This window comes from Mauremys mutica, chromosome 5 (genome assembly GCF_020497125.1).
Source record: "Mauremys mutica isolate MM-2020 ecotype Southern chromosome 5, ASM2049712v1, whole genome shotgun sequence".
In the NCBI taxonomy this organism is placed as follows: domain Eukaryota; kingdom Metazoa; phylum Chordata; order Testudines; family Geoemydidae; genus Mauremys; species Mauremys mutica.
The window spans coordinates 14,381,209-14,401,525 of NC_059076.1; the positions used below are offsets into that span (position 1 = coordinate 14,381,209).

Consider the following 20,317-nt stretch of genomic DNA (forward strand, 5'->3'; position numbering starts at 1 on the left):
TAAATAAATGATTGTGGTACTGGTTGGTTAATTTACAATCTCCCCTAATTAAGGGGCAGCAAATAGCCTGCCTAGAAAAGTAAAAGAACGTCTTACACCTCCTTACTTTCCCACATGGGTGTCAAAAATTGTGCCAATTGCAAGGCCTTCGCTGAAAGCTGAATATTAGACCTCAGGTTAGTTTTTGTGAAACCCCCCCTGCATAGGTATGCAACAGGATACAAATAAATGACAATACACCCCCACCTACAAACTAGCAATCAACATCTGTCTGATTAGAGGCACAGCTTTTCCCAGGGCCAGAGGTACTTTCCATGCGTTCATGTCTGATTATCTGAAACGTCCCTGAAGGCTAGTGCATGGATCAGGTAAACTGCCTGCCGTTGCTACACATCAGTATACAACAGGAGATACACAGCATTCATTCAACCCCATTTAGAAGATTTAATTTTAAGAAGCAGAAGTACATTCATTATGTTCACATGAACAAATACAAAATTGTATTTTATTTTTTTTAACAAAGTATTTTGGTAGACCAGCTATTACTGGCAAAAAGCTTACATTTCTTATAAAAATATATATCTGTATATAATCCTACTTAGAGGTAGAGTATATTTTTTCTCCACATTGCATAGTATTAAATATTCAACAATAAAATTAAAAAAAATAAAAATAAAAAAAAGACATTCAAATATTTATACTAAAAAAATCCATTTTTGACCTGTATATTGATTCTGAGCAATACAAATTTAAATTGTTTTGTTTAGAATGTATAAATATTAATAAAATAAGGTGTAATATTAAATAGCTGCGAGCTGACAAATCCTTGGTCTGTGTGTGTCTCTCTCCCCCTTCACTAGGGAAGCAGCGCTGGGTTCTTCTCATGGACATCAACCTCCTTGTATTTTTGGTTGTTGGCTTGCCTCTCCTTCTTGTTTTGGTACCTGGAAATATGAAGATCAGAGAGGTTGTTAAACCATTGCCTCCAGAGAAAAAACAATGAAACACATAACTGTGCCTGAAAGAAAAGACTACTTAGCAGATCTTGCACTTATTCCACTTCTCCATAGACTCTTCCATCCTACAAGGTTGCTGAGCAAAAAACTTCCCTGTTCAACAAAGTACATAAGCACTTCCTTAAATCCCATGAAGAGCTGGACTTCTGCTGGCTGGCTAGAGCTTATGTTCAAGAACTGAACCAAGAAAATCACCAGCTAACCATAGACCTGAATTTTAACCCACAGCAGATACAACAAGCCTCCTGCAGAAGTATTGACCTTTAGCGGGGTTGTTTTCTTTTTCTAAGTTTGGTTAGTAAAGGGATGCCTCCATCTTAGTATTCTTGCCCTTGGAATTTTTTGGAACTCCAGCATGTTGCTAGTAATGAGGGGGTGTGCACACAAAGAACCCACAGAATTTAACTGCAAATAGCACCCAGAGGCTAGGTAAGACACCGACAGGAGCCCAAGGTTAAACAATCCTGCTATTTGAAAGATCACATATTACACATTCGAAGTTGTGTATTTAATGCTGAGAAATCATGTTATCTTCCCCTATGCTATTCTTTTGAATTTTAAAGCACAACAAATTAGGTCGTCTTGAGTTATATTGGAACATTTCATATAACCCTAGGGAAAGAGGAAAAGACTTGCTGTCACTTAACCACCCATAGTTTGGGGAGGCTGCCTGAACCGGCATCAGAGCTGTGGTCTTCAACCCGGGAGTGATGTGAACCTCCCTCTCTCAGCCATTCTGCAGTATATATAAAAATACCAATTGGCCTGGAGATGGAGAACCTTGACTGCTAAACAAACATCCCATGCTCCCAGCTTATTAGATAGCTTATTAAAGAACAATTGGTTTAATGGGTATGGTTGGACCAACCTAGTAATTAGATGAAGGTGGTTATTTGATGTTAACCCCCTTTTATTTTATTTTTTGCTTAGTTATTTAGATTAATAATCTAAAGTGGAAACCTGACTGGTCTGGATGTTTCATCACCAGGAGTCAGACCCGGAGACTGAGCCAAGTCTGTGACCCATCTAGTGGTGATTCCGTAGAACTGCCCCTAGAGTCCTCACAAAGAAGGGTGAGCCCACACTTCCTGCTGTCTGGATTGTGGGCATGACCCCAGATGCTTTTCATTCTAGTTTCTCTCTCTATTCAGTGGATAGAGCTGTGCCCGAGGAATATTAGTGCATTGTTTGAACGAGTGCTAGTCATGATGCCAACAATGTATCATACATTTTAGCAAAAAACACAAAGTTTCATTTACGATCGTGTAGCCAAAGCAGACATAATTAATCCGCCCTTTTCAAAAGTAGTTAAGTAAATAAGTGCAGCGTAGTAAGCATGCATGGTATCCAAAATACTTAATGTAATCAACCAGAAAAATATATACATAAATCTCAATGTGACTTCTTTGTGAACTCCTCATCTGACATCTTCGTTAAAACCAAAGCTTCTCACCCTAGCTGGAGAAGCTGAGTCATATTTTAAGAGCATACTGTAAAATATGAGAGCACCTTACCATTTGTAGAAGTAGTATGTTGCAACCAAGATTGCAATGAGGAAAAATAGGACTAAAATAATGATCAGTGCCAAATATTCTTTGCTCAGGTGCTGCGTGAGCAGTTCCGAATGCACACATCGGACCCCGGAGAAGCCTACATCACACCTGAAAAAACAAAGGAAGTCATTGTTACAGAAAAAGATACTCTGCTGGTTTGAAACCCAATGTCAGTATGGATGATTATGGATGGGGAAGCTCCGGAAAATTTCCTGCAGAGAACAATCATGCAATGGCACATGCAAGACCAGATGATCTAACAGCCCTTTTCCATTTCTAATTTCTAGGATTGAATTGATTTCTCAATAAACCCCACTGCTCTAGCATCTCTGGGAAGAGGGTAACGCCTTCATAAGATATCCAGGATCTTATCCTGCAGAGCCATGCGGAGGCAAAGCTCAAAGAAACAGTGGGCTGTTTTGCCCAAACCAGGCTTGGGAAGTCAGATGCTCTATGTAGAAGTTGTCGGGCAGATTTTCCTCTCTCTTGCACTGGCGTAAATCCAGAGAGTTACTCCTCATTTACACCAGCATAAGTGACCTACACATTGCCCCAATGATTGACCAATGACTAGTTTAAGATCTATAATAATGGGCCATCCTATGTGCACTTGCCATTATTTTGGTTTTTCCCTCTCAGGTCCCAATTCAGCAAGATATTTAAGCATGTGCCTAAGTTTATGCACACGCATAGTCCAATCGACTGCAGTCAGTTCATGAATTCAAGTCCCATTGAAGCCAAGGGGATTACTTATGTGCTTAAAGTTAGGCATGTGCTTAAAAACCTGCTGCATCAGGGCCCTAAATTGCTTTTGATTTTCATGTGACAGAGTCTGAAAGCAAGTGAAAGGAGAGATCAAAGCCAGTTTATGCAACTGCGTGTAATTCATGTATCCACTCGAACTCAGGAAGAAATGCAAAATGGCATTCTACAAATTTCCTCTTACCTACAGTGATGTTGATTTAAATCCACAATGTATATGCAGTCCCCGTGGAAGCAGTAGTCTTGCATTTCAGCCTTGCATTCGGTTATTGCGACTTGAGCCACCCGCGGGCTATTCTCCGTCTGAACTGGAAGTAGATTTGGTTAATGTTTCGTTAGTCTTTTTTCCAATCATTGTGCCTGCATTTCTTAACACTGCTCAGGGTTTCTCTGTATCATTTACATTTATTCTTACGAAACCTAGGCTAGGGCTGAAATTTTCAAAGCCAATTCCCGTTAAAATAAACAGGGATTAGGCAGCCAAACCCTTGAGATGGGCTTTGAAAGTCCCACCCTGATTGTTTTTTCTATTGGGAATTCTGGACACAAGACACAAGAGTAGCTATATCAGTGGATACTGTACCACAATGAATTGTTTTCTGAGGCCTAATTATTTAACACGTTCGGTTTCATAAAAGGCAGTAGAGACTCAGGGTTGGATCCTGCCAGATGCTTAGTACCTTTCGGAACTCTTCTGAGCCCCAACCCCTTGCAGGCCCTAAAATATTAACTCACTTTGTTTTTAAAATGTGCCTTCTAATTTATGGGCCATTTTTTCAAAAGCGCTCTGCTCCCCCTGAGAAAAAATGGGAATTGCCAGACGGTGAAGACTTTTGCTGAACGGGCCACGTTTTTAAAGAGGCAGCATTAAAATGTTGTACTTACTCAGCGCTGTTGTACAGTTTTCCATTTCATTTGGTTCACATAACGGGATCACTGTTGTGCCAAAGACAGCTTGCAATAGATAAAAGCCTATGGGACAGACAAATAACAAACATTCCTATTAATGGCGCAAAGAAAGAAAAGCGGCATTGAAGGAATCTCTTCTAGGATTTGGAGTACTTGAGAGAGTTTCTAGAGTTTAATCGCAATCTCAACGTAAGCCTACTAATATAGCCAGAGAATAGGTCCAGGTATGGTCCTTAGGATCAACCAATCCAAACACAAATACTAAAATGCAATAATCAATAATAAAACCACCATGTTAAAGGTGTATGGCCCCAATTCAGCAAAGTACATAGTGATAAAAATGGGGATTAATTTAAGCCCATGTTTAACTGCTAGGGATGAATTTAAGTATGTGCTTAAATGCTTTGTTGAATTGCGGTTCTGTGAATGAGAAGGGCAGCTGGATTTGACCCATGCTCTGACTGCAGTCTTAGTGGTATGAACCTCATGGACATGGGACCGCACTATGGAAAAACACTTAAGCACATGTTTACCTTTAAGCACATGCTGAAATCCCATGGACTTCAATGGGACTTAAGCACGTGCTTAGACATTTTGCCGAACTGGGGCTATGGATCTCACACTGATCAAACTAAGTACCAAATGCCACACTGGGATGTACATACTCCATTGAAGCAACAGGAACGCGTCACACAAGATTTGCACCCAAAATATGAGAAAGTTCTCGTCTTCACTGCCATTTACCGTTTCAAGCTTCGGCTGATCTCCTAAATACATTTGTTTTTAAATGCTAGGCTTCCGTTCCCGGGGCTTGACCAACTGAAGTTAACGGGAGACTAATCTTGTTAGAGCTCGTAAACCAAGCAAGATCAAGGTTGGTCAATAACTGAAGTTTTAAAAGGAAACCCCAGATGCTGCAGGAAGTGTTGGGGATTCAGCAGATTCTTTCTGCTGACTCAGAATTGACCCAACACCCTGCTCTGGGCTTAGGGGACACCATCTGCTCAGATGATGCCTGGGTGAAAGCTGGTCACTAAGGGTTTAATTTTGTATACCACACATGGTTATCATGCCTGAGCCCACAAATAGGGTATTTGCTCATTCGAGTGGCTAGTTAGATACTTACCTGGCCATCTATGCACATAAATATCCCATTTGTGCATGCAATCACATGTAGGTGGGGATTATCAGTGTTGCCTAAGGAAGTCAGGCACTCAGCCACCACTGAACATGAATGGGTGTTAGGCGCCTAACTCCCTTCAGTGCCTTGGAAAATTCCAGCTGTATTTGCATGTGTATTGGTTTGTGAACCATAAAGTGTCACTCGTCTCTGGCTCTGTAGTTTAAACTGGGTATGTTTCCCTTCAGTTCACCTCCAGAAATCCACATAGCGCAGTACTGCTGACACGGAATGGCTGTTGCATTTACATAGCAGAGGTGGCCACATTATAGCAGTGAGGGGAAATCCTAGAGACAGTTTGTAAAGCCCTCTGGCATCCTTCGAGTTATAAGGTGCTGCCCACGCACAGGTATTCTATGGAATGTGCATCCCCGCACACTATACTAATCCTTCCAAATATTCGGAAGTCCCGTGATGAATAACCAATCTTTGCCCCAACTGGTCATGAAATCCGCTTTGCTAACACTTTTGCTGTGGTCACAAGCTAACCCGCTCATGAACTGTTTAACTGTCAGCCCCATTCCATTGCAGTCTGTAATTTCTGTCTTTGCCTTTGGGCTGCTAGCATCTTTCGACTTGTCAGGTCATGCGTGCCTAATGAAGGGAGCGTGCCCTTGTAACTTTTCGATCCTCCTTTTTATTAAACTTCCAGTTATTAGAAAGTTTTGTTATGTTTCAGCCATGTCAGTTCCAGAACGATTATGGACTTCCTGCTGCCACTCCATTTTATACTATTGCTAATACGCTTCCCTCTTCTACTTCATGTCAGTTAACAGGGCTTTTCTAAGTGCTATGTATTTAACATTAACCGTGGAGTCGTATCAATTCTGTCCCTCTTAAAATATATATTTGTCACTTTCTATTCTGAAACACAATATTTTAATGAAAAAAATTAGACTATTCCTCCACTTACATCTTCAGCTAGTATAACTAGTGTCATGGGAAAAGTGGGCATAGATACCTATTTTCCCAGAGTGGGGGAAAAGCCATTAGAACAGTGTTATGTCACAGGAAAACAAAGAGTTGTTTGTTTTTTGTTTTTTTTAAACATTAAAAATATTCCAAATCAATTAAAAGTAAATCCTGCCAGCATTATTCAGCCAAAACGCCCGTTGAGTGACATGGGAGCAGGGAAGGGCTCCAGGTGGGTTTTTCAAAGGCAGTGTGTGTTGGCCATTGACTTCAATGGGACCATTTGACTGAGTGGAGCAGAATTAGCCACAGCACTTTTGGGGGAAAAAACCCCCCTCAAAACCTGACCTTCCAAATGAATTCCCATTTAGGAACAAAGAGCCAGATCATCAGGTGGCGTCAATCAATGTTGCTGCGTTTATTACAGTATAGCTATGTTTATTTACACCAGCTGAAGACCTGGGCCAAAATACAGACCAAATCCTGAGCTCCTTCCCCAAGTAAATATCTCCTTGAATGGGAGGTTTACCTGTACGAGATCCTTGACTCACAATGCTTGCCCCATTGCTGCTGAGATTTTCAAGAGTGCTCAACATTGGCCTAACTCTGCTGCCATTGAAATCCAAGGTAGCGAGTGGGGTGTTCATAAGCACCCCACTCACACTACTGCACCACAGGGTAATGTTGAATGTATACGTTTTGAAGAAGGCATCACTCCACTACACAATACCCCAACTCTCATCTCACTTACACCCACAAACATTCTGTGAATGTAAGAGACCAGCTTCACCTGTTCCACAGAGTCTCAAGAGAATAGCACAAGCCAAATTCTGCCTTATAGGTTCACACAGACAATCCCACTGAAGCCAACGGGGGTTGTGCATATGTACCGGAAAGCAGAATTTAACCCAAGAGGCTCTAGGTCCTTTGTAGACATTAGACTCTGTTTGCTGAAAAGGAAAAACAATAGGTATGATTCTGATCTCATTCTCACTACTGTAAATCCAGAATGACTCTGCTAAAATTGAGCTTTCTGATAGAGTTACACCAGTGTAAATGAGATAAAAACCTGAGCTAACTAAAAACTCTAACTAAAGAGTGGGAAATCCCTATATGTGCAAAAGCTGCAACTTCCTTTAGTCCTGAATGATGTACCAAGTGTCTCCTAGAAACACTTCCCTTCAATGTGGCCCAGTACTGTACATCCTGAGACAGTGAACACATGCATATTTAAGCAACAGAAAGACAAAATAAGCCACCAATGTCAGATCCCAAACTAAAACTTGTCACATTCTGCCTATGCAGAATAGCTGAGGAGCTCCTTTGTTAGGTGACTGCAGATAGGCGGGGGAAATAAGTTCATTACAAAAGCACAACATGGCAAGTACATTTTCAGATACACCTTTGTATCTTCTGGCATTCGGACAAAATTCTCCTCCCCAATCTGCACCGGGGATCTTTGTTGCACATTCTGGCCTTTTTCCATGCACGCAATTCCCAATGACGTCAATGGGAGTGCAAAGGAGATCCAGGGTGTGGATAAGGGATCTGCATTGTAGATCGAAACAGAGAGCCTTTCCTAGAATGATTACCTGCTGGCAGCTGTTAATTTCACAACACGCGTGTCTATTGCTGCTATGGTGAGCGTTGAATGAGGAATCTGGGAAAGGTGGGGTCCTGTTTGTATTAATACCTTGATCAGTAAGCAAATACTGTTATCTTGTACTGCAGAGGGTAGTGGGATGCTGGGTATTTATTACTGGTTCACTGGAATGTTACTTTTACACTTATTGCTGCCTGGCTGGAATGTAAATGGAATGCTTTTTCCTGCTTTACGAAAGGTTAGCATTGTCATACTTGCAGGCTGCCTTACGGGAATCTTACTGCTGTTGACCAAGTGTGGGGTGAAGAGAATCATATCAAGGGTGGAATACCAGGGATTTTCCATAATACCCGTGCAATACGCAACAGCTACCGAGAGTGGTCAGTATGGTCTTAGGTAAACGTAATTCTAATATGTTCCAATTACAATGGACCTGATTCTCAGTTATTTATGTCGCATCCTTCCAGCAAATTTAAACTCATTTTAAGGCAATATAGGCCAATCTTTTTATTTTTGAAATCGTTTCTCAGATGTCATTTTGTCACCTTCCGGTTTTACTAGTCATTAGTAATATACTTATTGAACATGGAGGAACATTCCTGACCATGGTTAGCCAGGTCACATCCCCACATTTCAGTACAGTACAAGAGAGAGAAAGCTACGCACACAGAAATCACTGTGTGCCCCTGACTCAGCTGTGCAAGTTCCAAACGTACATGTGTAAATCAGGTAGTTGTGTAGGCACAGCTAGTATTTGGGGGCATAAGTTAGGCAGGCACAAATGAGTGTGTTTTACTACTAAGATCTGGGCCATGCTGTGTAGCAGTTTGTTCACAGAAGGCATAATTCAACTAATCGCTTTATTTCACTTGCGACTTGATCTTACACCCATTGAAATCAATGGCAAAACTGACTTTGACGTCAAAAGAGGGCAGGATTGGGCCCATTAAAAGTAACTATTTTATAATGTCCACACTTAGGATGTGCTGTCCGAATTCCTCCCTGTGCACCTCTGGGAAAGTGTCTTTGGGAAAAGTTTCCACTGTCATCAGTGGAACATGTTAATTTATATGTTAATTAGCACATTTGCATATCATTACATTTGGATGTAGATTAGAGGTGATGAGCTAATATTTTAATTCAGTGCAATTTGGTGCATCTTTAAGTGGGGATTATGGGCAATCAAATTGACGGCATTATCACCGTGACGCTGGCAGATCAAGTGCCAGCTCATGCCAACGCCACTTGGCCTCACTGAATGCTGACAAACGCATAGTTGCCTGGGTCATCTCGGTGTTAGTATTGTTAACATAGATATTAGAGTTATAAGAATGTGCTTAACCTTTATGGAATGCTTGTGGGATGCTGCATGTTATAGCTGTATCCCATGTTATAAGGTAATGTTTAAGAGTTTGTTCTGTAACTATGAACACGTTTGCCAAGACTGAAAAGCCACACAGTCAGGACAGACGCATTACCAAATGTGAAATAACCCCTCTTGTGGTTATCTCCTCCTCAACAAAAAAAGGCCTGTAGACACTATAGACTGTGGAGCATCAGTAGACAAGGGACTTTGTTGATTGCTTCCCCACTTCTCTGAAGAGGGTAGTGCACAAGCCCTCATCCCATCCCAGCATGAATGCTGGGGAAGGGGAAAAAATCCCCATCAAGAAGGAATTATTATCCTGATGCTGCTTGAAGGCTGAGAGGTGAAGATTTCTAAGCATAAGCAAGGGGTCCCCAGCTGTTTAGCTTGGGTTAGCCCTAAAGGACATAGAAAGCTTGCATATTATCGCAGCTCCTATCATCTCTCAGAACCCAAGTCTATCTCATTTGTGTGCATGTTTACCTGCTTTAACCTTGTAAATAACGTTTCTTTTTCCTAGTTAATACATCTTTAGTTAGTTTTTTACAGGACTGGCTACAAGTGTTGTAGGTAAAAATAAGCCTTTATGGCAGGGCTGCCCAGTCAATGCTAATGATTCCTTTCCCAGTTTACCTTCTGGAACACAATTTCACCTTTACATTAGTGCTCTAAATCAGCTGAGGAATCGTTCAAGAGGTTTAAAGATTCTGGACTAAAACTCCTTAAATCACAAAGGGCCAGACTATCAGACCCATATGCTCATCAAGCAGCACCTTACTTCTACAAGCAGCATCAAGGACTGACTGGGACAATCTCATAGACCTTAAGGTCAGAAGGGACCATTATGATCATCTAGTCTGACCTACTGCACAAAGCAGGCCACAGAACCTCACCCACCCACTTCAATAACTCAGACATAGGTTAGGGGTTTGTTACAGAAGTCTTCAAATTGTGGTTTGAAGACCTCAAGCTGCAGAGAATCCTCCAGCAAGTGACCCGTGCCCCACGCTGCAGAGGAAGGTGAAAAACCTCCAGGGCCTCTGCCAATCTGGGGGTAAGGAACTATTCAGCATGAACAAGAGGATCACCATGTGGCCCACAGTAATTTCTCTAAATAGTTTATAAGATTCTGCCATGAAATAGACTAGGGCTTAAGAATGGCTACAGGAAAGACACATCCCCTCCAAAACTAGAGTATATTTCCGGGGGCACATTTTTCTTTCATAGGCCTGAGTGAAATACTCTGACTCGTAGCGAGTAGCACCTTACTTCCACTGAAGTCAATGGATCCATTTGTAGAGTAACGCACTATTCAACTCAGTTTAACGTGGCATATCACACTCTGGCCCTCTGCGAGTAAGGGTGGTCAAATCTAGCCTTTTACGCGTGCCAAAAGAGACATAGGTTCACAGATATTTGCACAACACATTCCAATGTCATCCTTGTGCTCGAAACAGTCGATGCCCAGATTACAAAGGCCATGGCTTTATTTGTAATGTGTTGGCAAATAAAATGGTTGTATAATAGCTGGAATGCAAAGTGGCATGGAAGTAAATGTGGAAAACCGAAACTGATGAGCTCATGCTGAAATAGGCTTGGCAGATGATGAAACACCTGCACTGTAATTAAGTGCTGCAATGAAGTGGTTAAGCACCTTTGCAAAGGCTAAAAAGCACTAGACATATGGTAACAATGGAATTCTGTTATTTAATGTCTCAGTTAACAACCCATTGTAGACATTAAAAGTAGACTTTGGCCATTTCAAACACTTTGGGCTCAATTCTGCCCTCAGATACCTGGGCACAACTCCCACCGGGCCTGATTGTGATCTTCCTTGCACCAAAGCCAAGTCATGCTCTTAGTTGGTCAGTTTGCAGCAATAATCCTGGGTCGCCACTACCATCGCCCAGCAAAGGTGCAGTACAAGCATTTGTTATTGCTCCATCAACATGGAACCCGGCTCTACACATGCACAGTTTAGGCTCCCAAGGCTTTGCCAAACTTTCAGACATACACTGAATTTATTACTGAAATGCACCGCACCGAAAGGGTGAAGAATCTAGACACCAGGGGAAACAGTAGAAGGCAGGGCTTTACCCTTCAGTCTGTCCTGGGAAAACCCGCCCATTGAGGTCACTGCGAGTTAAAGACTGCAGGATCTTCTCGGAATGGGATGATGATTACACCATATTTAGAGGGTGGGATATCACAGTCCTTAAAGATGCAAAGCTCTCATTGAGGTCAATGGGAGTTTTGAGACTGCAAGGATGGCCCTGAGATTTTAAAAGCCCAGCTTGCTGCTCAGATCCCACGAAATAGAGAGATGAGGTGGGTGGAGAAACATCTTTTAGTGGACCAAGGTCTGTTGATGGGAGAGAGAAGCTTTGGAGTCCAAGTTGATCCAATAGAAGATCTTTCTTTAAGGGAGGGATAGCTCAGTGGTTTGAGCATTGGCCTGCTAAACCCAGGGTTGTGAGTTCAATCCTTGAGGGGGCCACTTAGGGATCTGGGGCTAAATCAGTACTTGGTCCTGCTGGTGAAGGCAGGGGGCTGGCCTCCACTTGACTTGATGACCTTCCAGCTCTATGAGATAGGTCTAGCTCCACCTATTAAACCTCCTCTCTCTAATAACCTGGGACCAACAGGGCTAGAGCTACCCTGCATAGAGGAAATAACAGAACTGTTCCCCTCCCCCCAAAGGGATTAATAGTTTCTAAAACCATTAGGTGCTTGAAAACAAGGGAGAACTTGTGGACAACTACCAGGCCCAGCTCGGACACCCTCCCCTGGCACCTTACTGCCCAAGCAACGCCGCTGCTTTCCATGGGGCCAGTCTCGGGGCTCTACACCTGCTAAAGCCTTGCCCGAAAGCAGCGAGGGCTGCGAGCCCGAACCTGCCCCCTGCGGTTTCCTCCGCGGGCTGCGCTCCCGGCCTCCCGAGTCACTCCCCGGCCGCCTGGCACGCGACGGAAAGGCAGCGCCGAGCAGGTGCCCGCTGGAAGGACACGCAGAGGCTTGTCACGTCCCTTCCTTCCTGCCCGCCGGGTGCCGCCCGGGCCCCGCTCCCAGCCCCGGGGAGCGCCCCGCTTACCCAGGCAAAGCAGCGCGCTCCGCAGCCTCGGGGGGCAGCCGCCGGCGTCCATCCCGCTCCGGATCCCGGGCTGGCGCTGCACGGGGCAGCCGCTGAGCTAGGCGGGGTGCGGGCAGCAGCGGCCGGCTCCGGCGGCAGCGACAGGCTGGGTGCAGCCCCGGCCGCCGCCGCCTCGCCCTTTATACCCTGCGACTGGGCGGCGGTAGCTGCGGGCTTGGACCCAGGTGACGAAATCCCGGTCCCGGCGACCCGGGGAGGATTGCGCCAGAGAGCCAGCCCCGGCCGGGGAATCCCTCCGCCCCCGGCTTCCTTCCCTCCCGCCCGAGCCGGAGCGCCCGGGGCCGGATCCCCAGCGGCGGGACAGAGAGATTCCCGGCCCCGCTCCAACGCGACAGCCCCCTGCTGCTGCTGCTGCCGCCGCGAACCAGGCACCTGCCGCTGGGGTGGCGAGAACCAGCCCCCTGCTGCCGCTGCCCAAGGGAGGAACTGCTGGCGGGAGGGCAGGAAGGAAACAAAAGCTTCCAAGGGTTGGAAATCAGCGGGCCAAATTCTGCTCTCAGTTACCCTGGGGTAGATCTGGAGTAACCCCCCCCCCCGCGCTCCCCAGGCAATGGATTTATTCCGGATTTACACCGTGGGAAATGAGAGCGGCCCCCTCCCCAGGTGGGTGGCTGCAATTCTGCTCCAAGGCCCCTGTCCTTCTGGAGACACTCCAGGGGCTTCCATGAAGTTGCTCTCACTTTACACCGGTATCGCTCCGGGTAGGAATGGACTCGGGATGTCCTTGGTCTCTGCAGGAATCAACCCAGTCAGTGCTTAATTCGTGCCACAGCTGAGCTTGGCAGTTCATAGCCCTGGCAGCTCTGGGGCTGCATCTGTTATGAAATGCAAAAATATTGCTTGAGCCCCAGCACCTCTTTCATTATAAAGTAGAGCACGAAATATTGGATCTGCCATTGTTTATTCTACTCCAGCAGGTCACTTCAGCAGTGACCTATACCTGGTGCTGGAGAGAGGAGCCCAAACTTCCCACCATGCACCTCACCCATTGCACAGCACTGTACTTGGGTGGTGGACAAGGAATTCCTTCCTGACCCTTGTCATCAGAGGCCCTGAAGCATGTGGGTTGATTGTATTTATTTTTAGCAAGCATTATTTTAAATATTGTTATTGGTGCTAATATTAGCCAGCCAGTTAAAGAACTCCAGCCCAAGCACTTGACTGCCACTTCCTGCAGCAGTAAATTCCAGTGGCTGACTGAATGCTGTCAGGAGGGTTTCCTTTTATTTGTTCTAAATTTACCTGCCACAAACTTAGTGGGCTCAGACCTCATTCTAGCAGGAAGGACCAATGGCTGATCATTATCTGTATCTGCCATGTGTAGGAGGAGCTGTTTGGCTGTTCTCTTGCCAAGAGCACTCCTGGAATGGCTTTGAAAAGAATGAGTGCTCCTTGCTGGATTGGCAGCTGTTTTATCTAATCTCTGGTCTATCTACATTTCTCATGTTCCCACCAGGGCAGTACAGCAGCCAGCTGCCATGGAATCTCAGCTCAGGAGTCTGAAACGCTCCATTAAATTACCGCACAGGCAATGGGAATGCCAGGTACCCCACCCTTGTGCCTAACCTTGACCTGAAGGGTTCATCTCTCAAGGTCTGAGGGTTGTTCAGCCTCCATGCCCCCTCCTCTCCCCAGCCCTGCCAGCAAGGGTGACCATTAGTGTCAATACTGGTTGTGGGTTTTGTGGTGGGAACACCAGTCCATTAAGTACCACTGAGACCTCCAGTTCATTTCATGTATACCACTGAAGAGCCATCAGATGATAGCAATTCATGATCACTACTGAACTGGGCTAGATTTGACCAGTAACTTAGTAAAAGGCTGTGTATTCTGTTACCATTTTTTTAAACTATCCAAATCAGCGTAGGCTTCATTCTCCTCTCACACTGGTGCAAAGTTTTTGACTGTTTAAAGTAGCAGAACCATTTTGCTTTGTGGTTTTCACCTTAAGAACACAGGAGGAGACACTATTCTCTTATTCCAGAACATCTGATGTCCCTCCCTCAATGTGTAAAAGAGTTTGAGCAGTGAATTACAGGCTTGGATGCAGTGAAATTTAATAGCAGATTGATTCAAAAATCTGTGGATAGATTTCTCCATTTTTGAAGGGCTTGTTTACATAGAGAAATTGACCAGTATAGCTATTTTGGGATAAGCTATTCTGTGATAACTATTCAGGAATGACTCCCTATTTGGACACTTACTCCAGAATAAGAGCATCCACACAAAGAGTTATTCTAGAATAGCTATCACACTTGAAATGAACTCCCAGCTTTACTCCAGAATAACTCCCCCGTGGACATTTGGGAAAAGCAGTAGGTTACTATGTGCTTTGATACCACAGACTGCTTATCAAAGTTAGAATCATAGACTATCAGGGTTGGAAGGGACTCAGGTCATCTAGTCCAACCCCCTGCTCAAAAGTTGTGCAAGGGTTAGGGAAAGCAGTATGATAAAGTAAGTCTTCTGACTGGACAGAGCGCTGACAGACAGCTGCTTTGCATACCAACAGGACATTCTACAGAATGATGATGTCTCCATGTGATTCCCCCCTCATCACCCAGCATTAGGGTAATCACTTATCCCAACAAGATCAAACTTCTGCATTGCTGTCAATAGGTGGCAGCTTTTCAGATCCCACAGCATTGTTTCCTCTTTACAAGGGTTGATCCCCTTTAATAAGTGTTTTTAGTGCATGCTTCTACAAGCATCACCGTGATTAAAAGAAAGAGCCTGAACGATTTCTATACCATTTGTTCATATGGGGATTTCTGAAGCTGCTTGAGAAGCAGTATCACCACAACACTTCTACTGACTTATGACCTTATAATTAATTTCTCTCTTACACTCTCATATGATTTCTGATTGCTAGGAGAGCATTTAATTACAGGCTTGGATTGGTACCCTGATACCATTTAAAGCTGACATGATCGCAGCAATTCATTGGAATTTCCTCTTTCAAATGTTAATGTAAGGAAAACAATTATCATATAACCATCTTTGTTTAGTGTTCTTGTAATCTTTGTCTTGTGGCGTATAATTTCTCATCACTCATCCTAGCTGCCACTTCTGTTATGCTGCATCCTCTACAAGTGTTACTTTGAGAAACGGAGTTTGCCTCTTTGAACATGCTACAAAACAGTCTTCTACAAATTGTACATTTCAATGCTTCAGTTGACTTGGGTGTTTAATGTTAAGAGCCAACTTGTGCCACCCTTGCTCATGGTGAGTAGTAGCTTGCTACTGAAATCACAGAGATTGTGTATGTAGTCGGGTACTATTCAATATGAGTAGAGTAGCACCGCTGGGCTCTGAGGGAATATACTGCAGCCATTGGGTGCCATTGGCACGGCTCCATTGAAGTTAACAGTGGAGCTACACCAGTTTGAACCAGCTGAACATTTGGCTCTGGAATTCTACAGTTTAGGGTGGGAATTTCCCCCTTTTATGATGCCTATTGACTAGGTCAATAATCACACACTGTTCACAAAATATGCAAATAATTTGTACAACAGAACTTATTATGGCTTATTTTCCCTCCCTTCCCATTTCAAGCAGGATGTATACCATGGTTTATGATTACAGTGAAATTACTAGTGCAGGGTGCTTGCAGTAACAGAAAATTGAATTACTAGCTAACTGCCCACCTTTGAAGAAAACACATGTTCAAAAGTATATTGGCCAAATTCAGATCAACTTTGTTTGATCACATCTGTACATGATTCTATCTGGAGCCCTCTGCTGCAGTTATACATTTTTATTAGGGCTGTCAAGTGATTAAAAAAAATTAAATTGTGCGATTAAAAAAATTAGTCATGATTAATCACACCGTTAAATAACAAAAGAATACCATTTATTTGAAATATTTTTGGATGTTTACTACATTTTCAAATATATTATTTTCAATTACAACATAGGATACAAAGTGTACAGTGCTCACTTTCTATTTATTTTTATTACAAATATTTGCACTGTAAAAAACAAAACCAAAAAATTTCAATTCACCTCATACAAGTATTGTAGTGCAATCTCTTTATCATGAAAGTTGAACTTACAAATGTAGAATTATGTAAAAAAAAACTGCATTCAAAAATAAAACAATGTACAATTTTAGAGCCTACAAGTCCACTCAGTCCTGCTTCTTGGTCAGTCAGTCACTCAGACAAACAAGGTTGGTTACAATTTGCAGGTGATACTGTTGCCTACTTCTTGTTTACAGTGTCACCTGAAAGTGAGAACAGGCGTTTGCATGGCACTGTTGTAGCCGGCGTCGCAAGATATTTACGTGCAAGATGTGCTAAAGATGCATATGTCCCTTCATGCTTCAACCACCATTCCAGAGGACATGCTTCCATGCTGATGACGGGTTCTGCTTGATAACAATCTAAGGCAGAACGGACTGACGCATGTTCATTTTCATCATCTGAGTCAGATGTCACCAGCAGAAGGTTCATTTTCTTTTTTGGTGGTTTGGGTTCTGTAGTTTCTGCATCAGAGTGTTGATCTTTTAAGACTTCTGAAAGCATGCGCCACACCTCGTCCCTCTCAGATTTTGGACGGCACTTCAGATTCCTAAATCTTGGGTTGAGTACTGTAGCTATTTTTAGAAATCTCACATCGGTATCTTCTTTGTGTTTTGTCAAATCTGCTGTGAAAGTGTTCTTAAAACGAACATGTGCTGGGTCATCATCTGAGACTGCTATAACGTGAAATATATGGCAGAATGCGGATAAAACAGAGCAGGAGACATACAATTCTCCCCCCAAGGAGTACAGTCACAAATTTAATTGACACATTTTTTTTTAACAAGCATCATCAGCATGGAAGCATGTCCTCTGGAATGGTGGCTGAAGCATGAAGGGGCATACGAATGTTTAGCATATCTGGCATGTAAATACCTTGCAACGCCGGCTACAAAAGTGCCATGTGAACACCTGTCAGGTGACATTGTAAATAAGAAGCAGGCAGCAGTATCTCCCGTCAATGCAAACAAACTTGTTTGTCCTAGCGATTGGCAGAATAAGAAGTAGGACTGAGTGGACTTGTAGGCTCTAAATTTTATACTGTTTTGTTTTTGAGTTCAGTTATGTAACCAAAAAAATCTGCATTTCTAAGTTACACTTTCACAATAAAGAGATTGCACTACAGTACTTGTCTGAGGTGAATTGAAAAATATTATTTCTTTATCATTTTTACAGTGCATATATTTGTAATAAAAATAATATAAAGTGTGCACTGTGCACTTTGTATTCTGTGTTGTAATTGAAATAAATATTGAAAATGTAGAAAAACATCCACAAATATTTAATACATTAAGTTGGTATTCTATTGTTATAAGTGAGGTTCATCGCGATTAATTTTTTTGAGTTAATTGCGTGAGTTAACTGTGATTAATTGACAGCCCTAATTTTTATCTTTGGTCACTGTGTCTTTCAGACAGCTCAACAACCTTTGAAAAATCCAAAGGTATGGACCAGCCTTTAGACAGGGTTTGTTTTATTGGTTTATTTATCATTGATGTCATAAAGGATTTTGGAGATGAGGAAATACCTTCTCTAACTTATAAAGATAATGCAGTGAGGACAAAGCTATTTGACTACGTGGTTTATTTGTTTTTGTTTGGTTGGTTTTTTGCACTTCCTTAGCACAGCTGCAGGCTGAGTGTAAAACTAAAAATAAACTAAAAAGAAATTCCTAGTCATCCCACAAAATCATAGACAATAGAGACAGAAAAGAGTTATTAGATCAGCCAGGTCATGCTTGATTGCTCTGTACAGGACATTTTATAGAGCACCGTGCTGTCCAGTTTTAAAAAATCCCCACCCTTTTTCCTTGGGAGACTATTCTGCAGCTGATTCACGGATAGGGAGCTTTTCTTGAAATTCAGTCTGTCTTAATTTCATCCCATTCCTCCTAGTTGTATCTCTATTCCCCACAGTGTGGGATTCCTCTCCTTCCCTGGGGTCTACGCTTTTCAGATTTGTGGCCTGTTTTCATGCCCTTCTGCCTTTCTTCATTGCTTAGCTGTACATATTGCTTCTATTACAGTAGCACCTAGATCGCTTAAGCAAGGTCAAAGCCCCCGCTGTGCTTTACTGCTGGGCATGTACCTCCTAAAAGGCAGTCCCTGTCCCAAATAGCTTATAGTCTAAAGAGACCAGACAGACGAACCATAGAAACAGCATAAAGAGGGGAAGTGATTTGCCCATGGTCACCCAGCAGATCAGTGGCAGAGCTGGGAATAGGATGCAGGTCTCTGCTTCCCAGTCCAATGCACTCTCCATCAGATTATGCTGCTTCTCAGCACCAGTTTTTTAAAATATTTTTTTCATAAATTAATCCTGCCCTCCCACTACATCCCCCATCATTTTTGTTGCTCTTCTCTGAACTCTTTCCCGTGTGCCAGTATCTTCCTGGAAATGTGATGTCCAAACCTATAGCCTGACCTGAAGTCCAGGGAAGTCCTTTCTATTGACTTCAGTGGGCTTCAGACCATGCTGTTGATGCTTTTCTCAAGAAAGATACATTTTAACCTATCCAGGAAGATACAACCAAATGCAAATATTCTGACTGTTCTATTGCTGTTGATAACATTATGTACGTAGATACTGTATGCAACTTGGGTGCAGCCCTTGAATTCCTGACTAGTAGCCAGTATAACCCTCGGGTCTGAACCTGCCTCAGTGAAATCAATGGGAGCTTTGTCACAAACTGCAATGGGGTTAATCCTGTCATCCATTTGGGGGTTTTCCTGTAGAGACTCAATCCCTTGTTGGTGCCTACAGTAAGTGCTTTAGGGTGACCAGAGAGCAAGTGTGAAAAATTGGGACACGGGGTGGGGGTAACAGATGCCTGTATAAAACAAAGCCCCTAATGGATGGACTGTTCCTATAAAATCGGGACATCTGGTCACCCTAAAGTGCTTTGACAGGCATGTTCCGATCATTTTTACAGTTCTCTTGTCCAATGGCTGACACACATTTTATTTTTAACACCAAGCAAATAAAATGGTTCCATGAAACGAGTGACAGCATTCCTGCCTGCTGACCACAGACGGGAGGTGCAAGCCAGAGAGTGACACTGACTTCAGGGGAGAGAAATGATAGCAGCAGAGCCGCCAAAGGGATTTGCGATGACTAAAAGGATCTTTGCGTGGTGGAACTGGCTTCTCCAGTTTGTGCTGTCCGGCCTTCACTGACTCTGGCTTTCCTCACCTGGCCTGGGTACTTCTCCTTTGTTTGTAAACTGAACAGCTGGCTCAGATATTGACAAAGGCAACTCTGGGATGTTGATGATGTTCTGTATGGAATCCTACCAGGCTGCCCTCACAAGGAGGCAGATAAGAACTTGAGCCTGCACCCAACGTGATCCAGGGCCTGGGCCTCAGCAGCACTCAGTGGGGATTTCCTCTGCCACCTAAACCGAGGCCTGGATAGTGAATACATGATGCATTTGCTCAGCAGTCCTTTGTCCATTGCCTCTGATCAGCTGCATAGAGGGAATTCAGGAGATGTGGCTGAACAGCTCCATTAGAGTCAGGGCCGGCTCTACTGTTTTTGCCTCCCCAAGCAGTGGGCCGAATTGCCGCCGCGGACGGCGGGGGACAGTCCGTGTGCCCTTAGGAATGCAGGCGCATTTCCGCGGCGGCAGCAATTCGGCGGCAGCTTCTGTCTTCAGCCGGAAGACAGAAGCTGCGATGCCTCGGACAGCTGAACATAGAAGCTGCCACCGACTTGCCGCCGCCGTGGAAATGCGCGAGCCGCCCTAACGGCACATGGACGGCTCCCGCCCTCCACGGTGGCAATTCGGCAGACTGGTTGGGGGCAAAAACACACAGACTGCCGCCCCTTGCAGATTGCCGCCCC

At 43.7% G+C, this 20,317-nt stretch overlaps 1 protein-coding gene across 1 annotated transcript; it reads right to left on the reverse strand.

Moving 5' to 3' along the window:
• Nucleotides 1–420: 420 nt before the first annotated feature.
• EREG (epiregulin) lies at nt 421–12,556 on the reverse strand. The gene is made up of 5 exons (XM_045019648.1): nt 12,393–12,556; nt 4,217–4,303; nt 3,516–3,639; nt 2,531–2,677; nt 421–944 (listed from the first exon to the last, which is right to left on the reverse strand). The coding sequence occupies exons 1-5, from the start codon at nt 12,442–12,444 to the stop codon at nt 857–859; spliced, it is 498 nt and encodes a 165-aa protein (XP_044875583.1). The 5' UTR covers nt 12,445–12,556; the 3' UTR covers nt 421–856.
• Between the last annotated feature and the right edge of the window lie 7,761 nt (nt 12,557–20,317).

Coding starts and splice junctions, on each gene's coding strand:
- EREG (XM_045019648.1), bottom strand. CDS start 12,444: ATGGACGCCGGCGGCTGCCCCCCGAGGCTGCGGAGCGCGCTGCTTTGC. Junction 3,640..4,216: donor AAACTGTACAACAGCGCTGA/GTAAGTACAACA, acceptor ATCTACTTCCAG/TTCAGACGGAGAATAGCCCG. Junction 2,678..3,515: donor TTAAATCAACATCACTGTAG/GTAAGAGGAAAT, acceptor TTGTTTTTTCAG/GTGTGATGTAGGCTTCTCCG.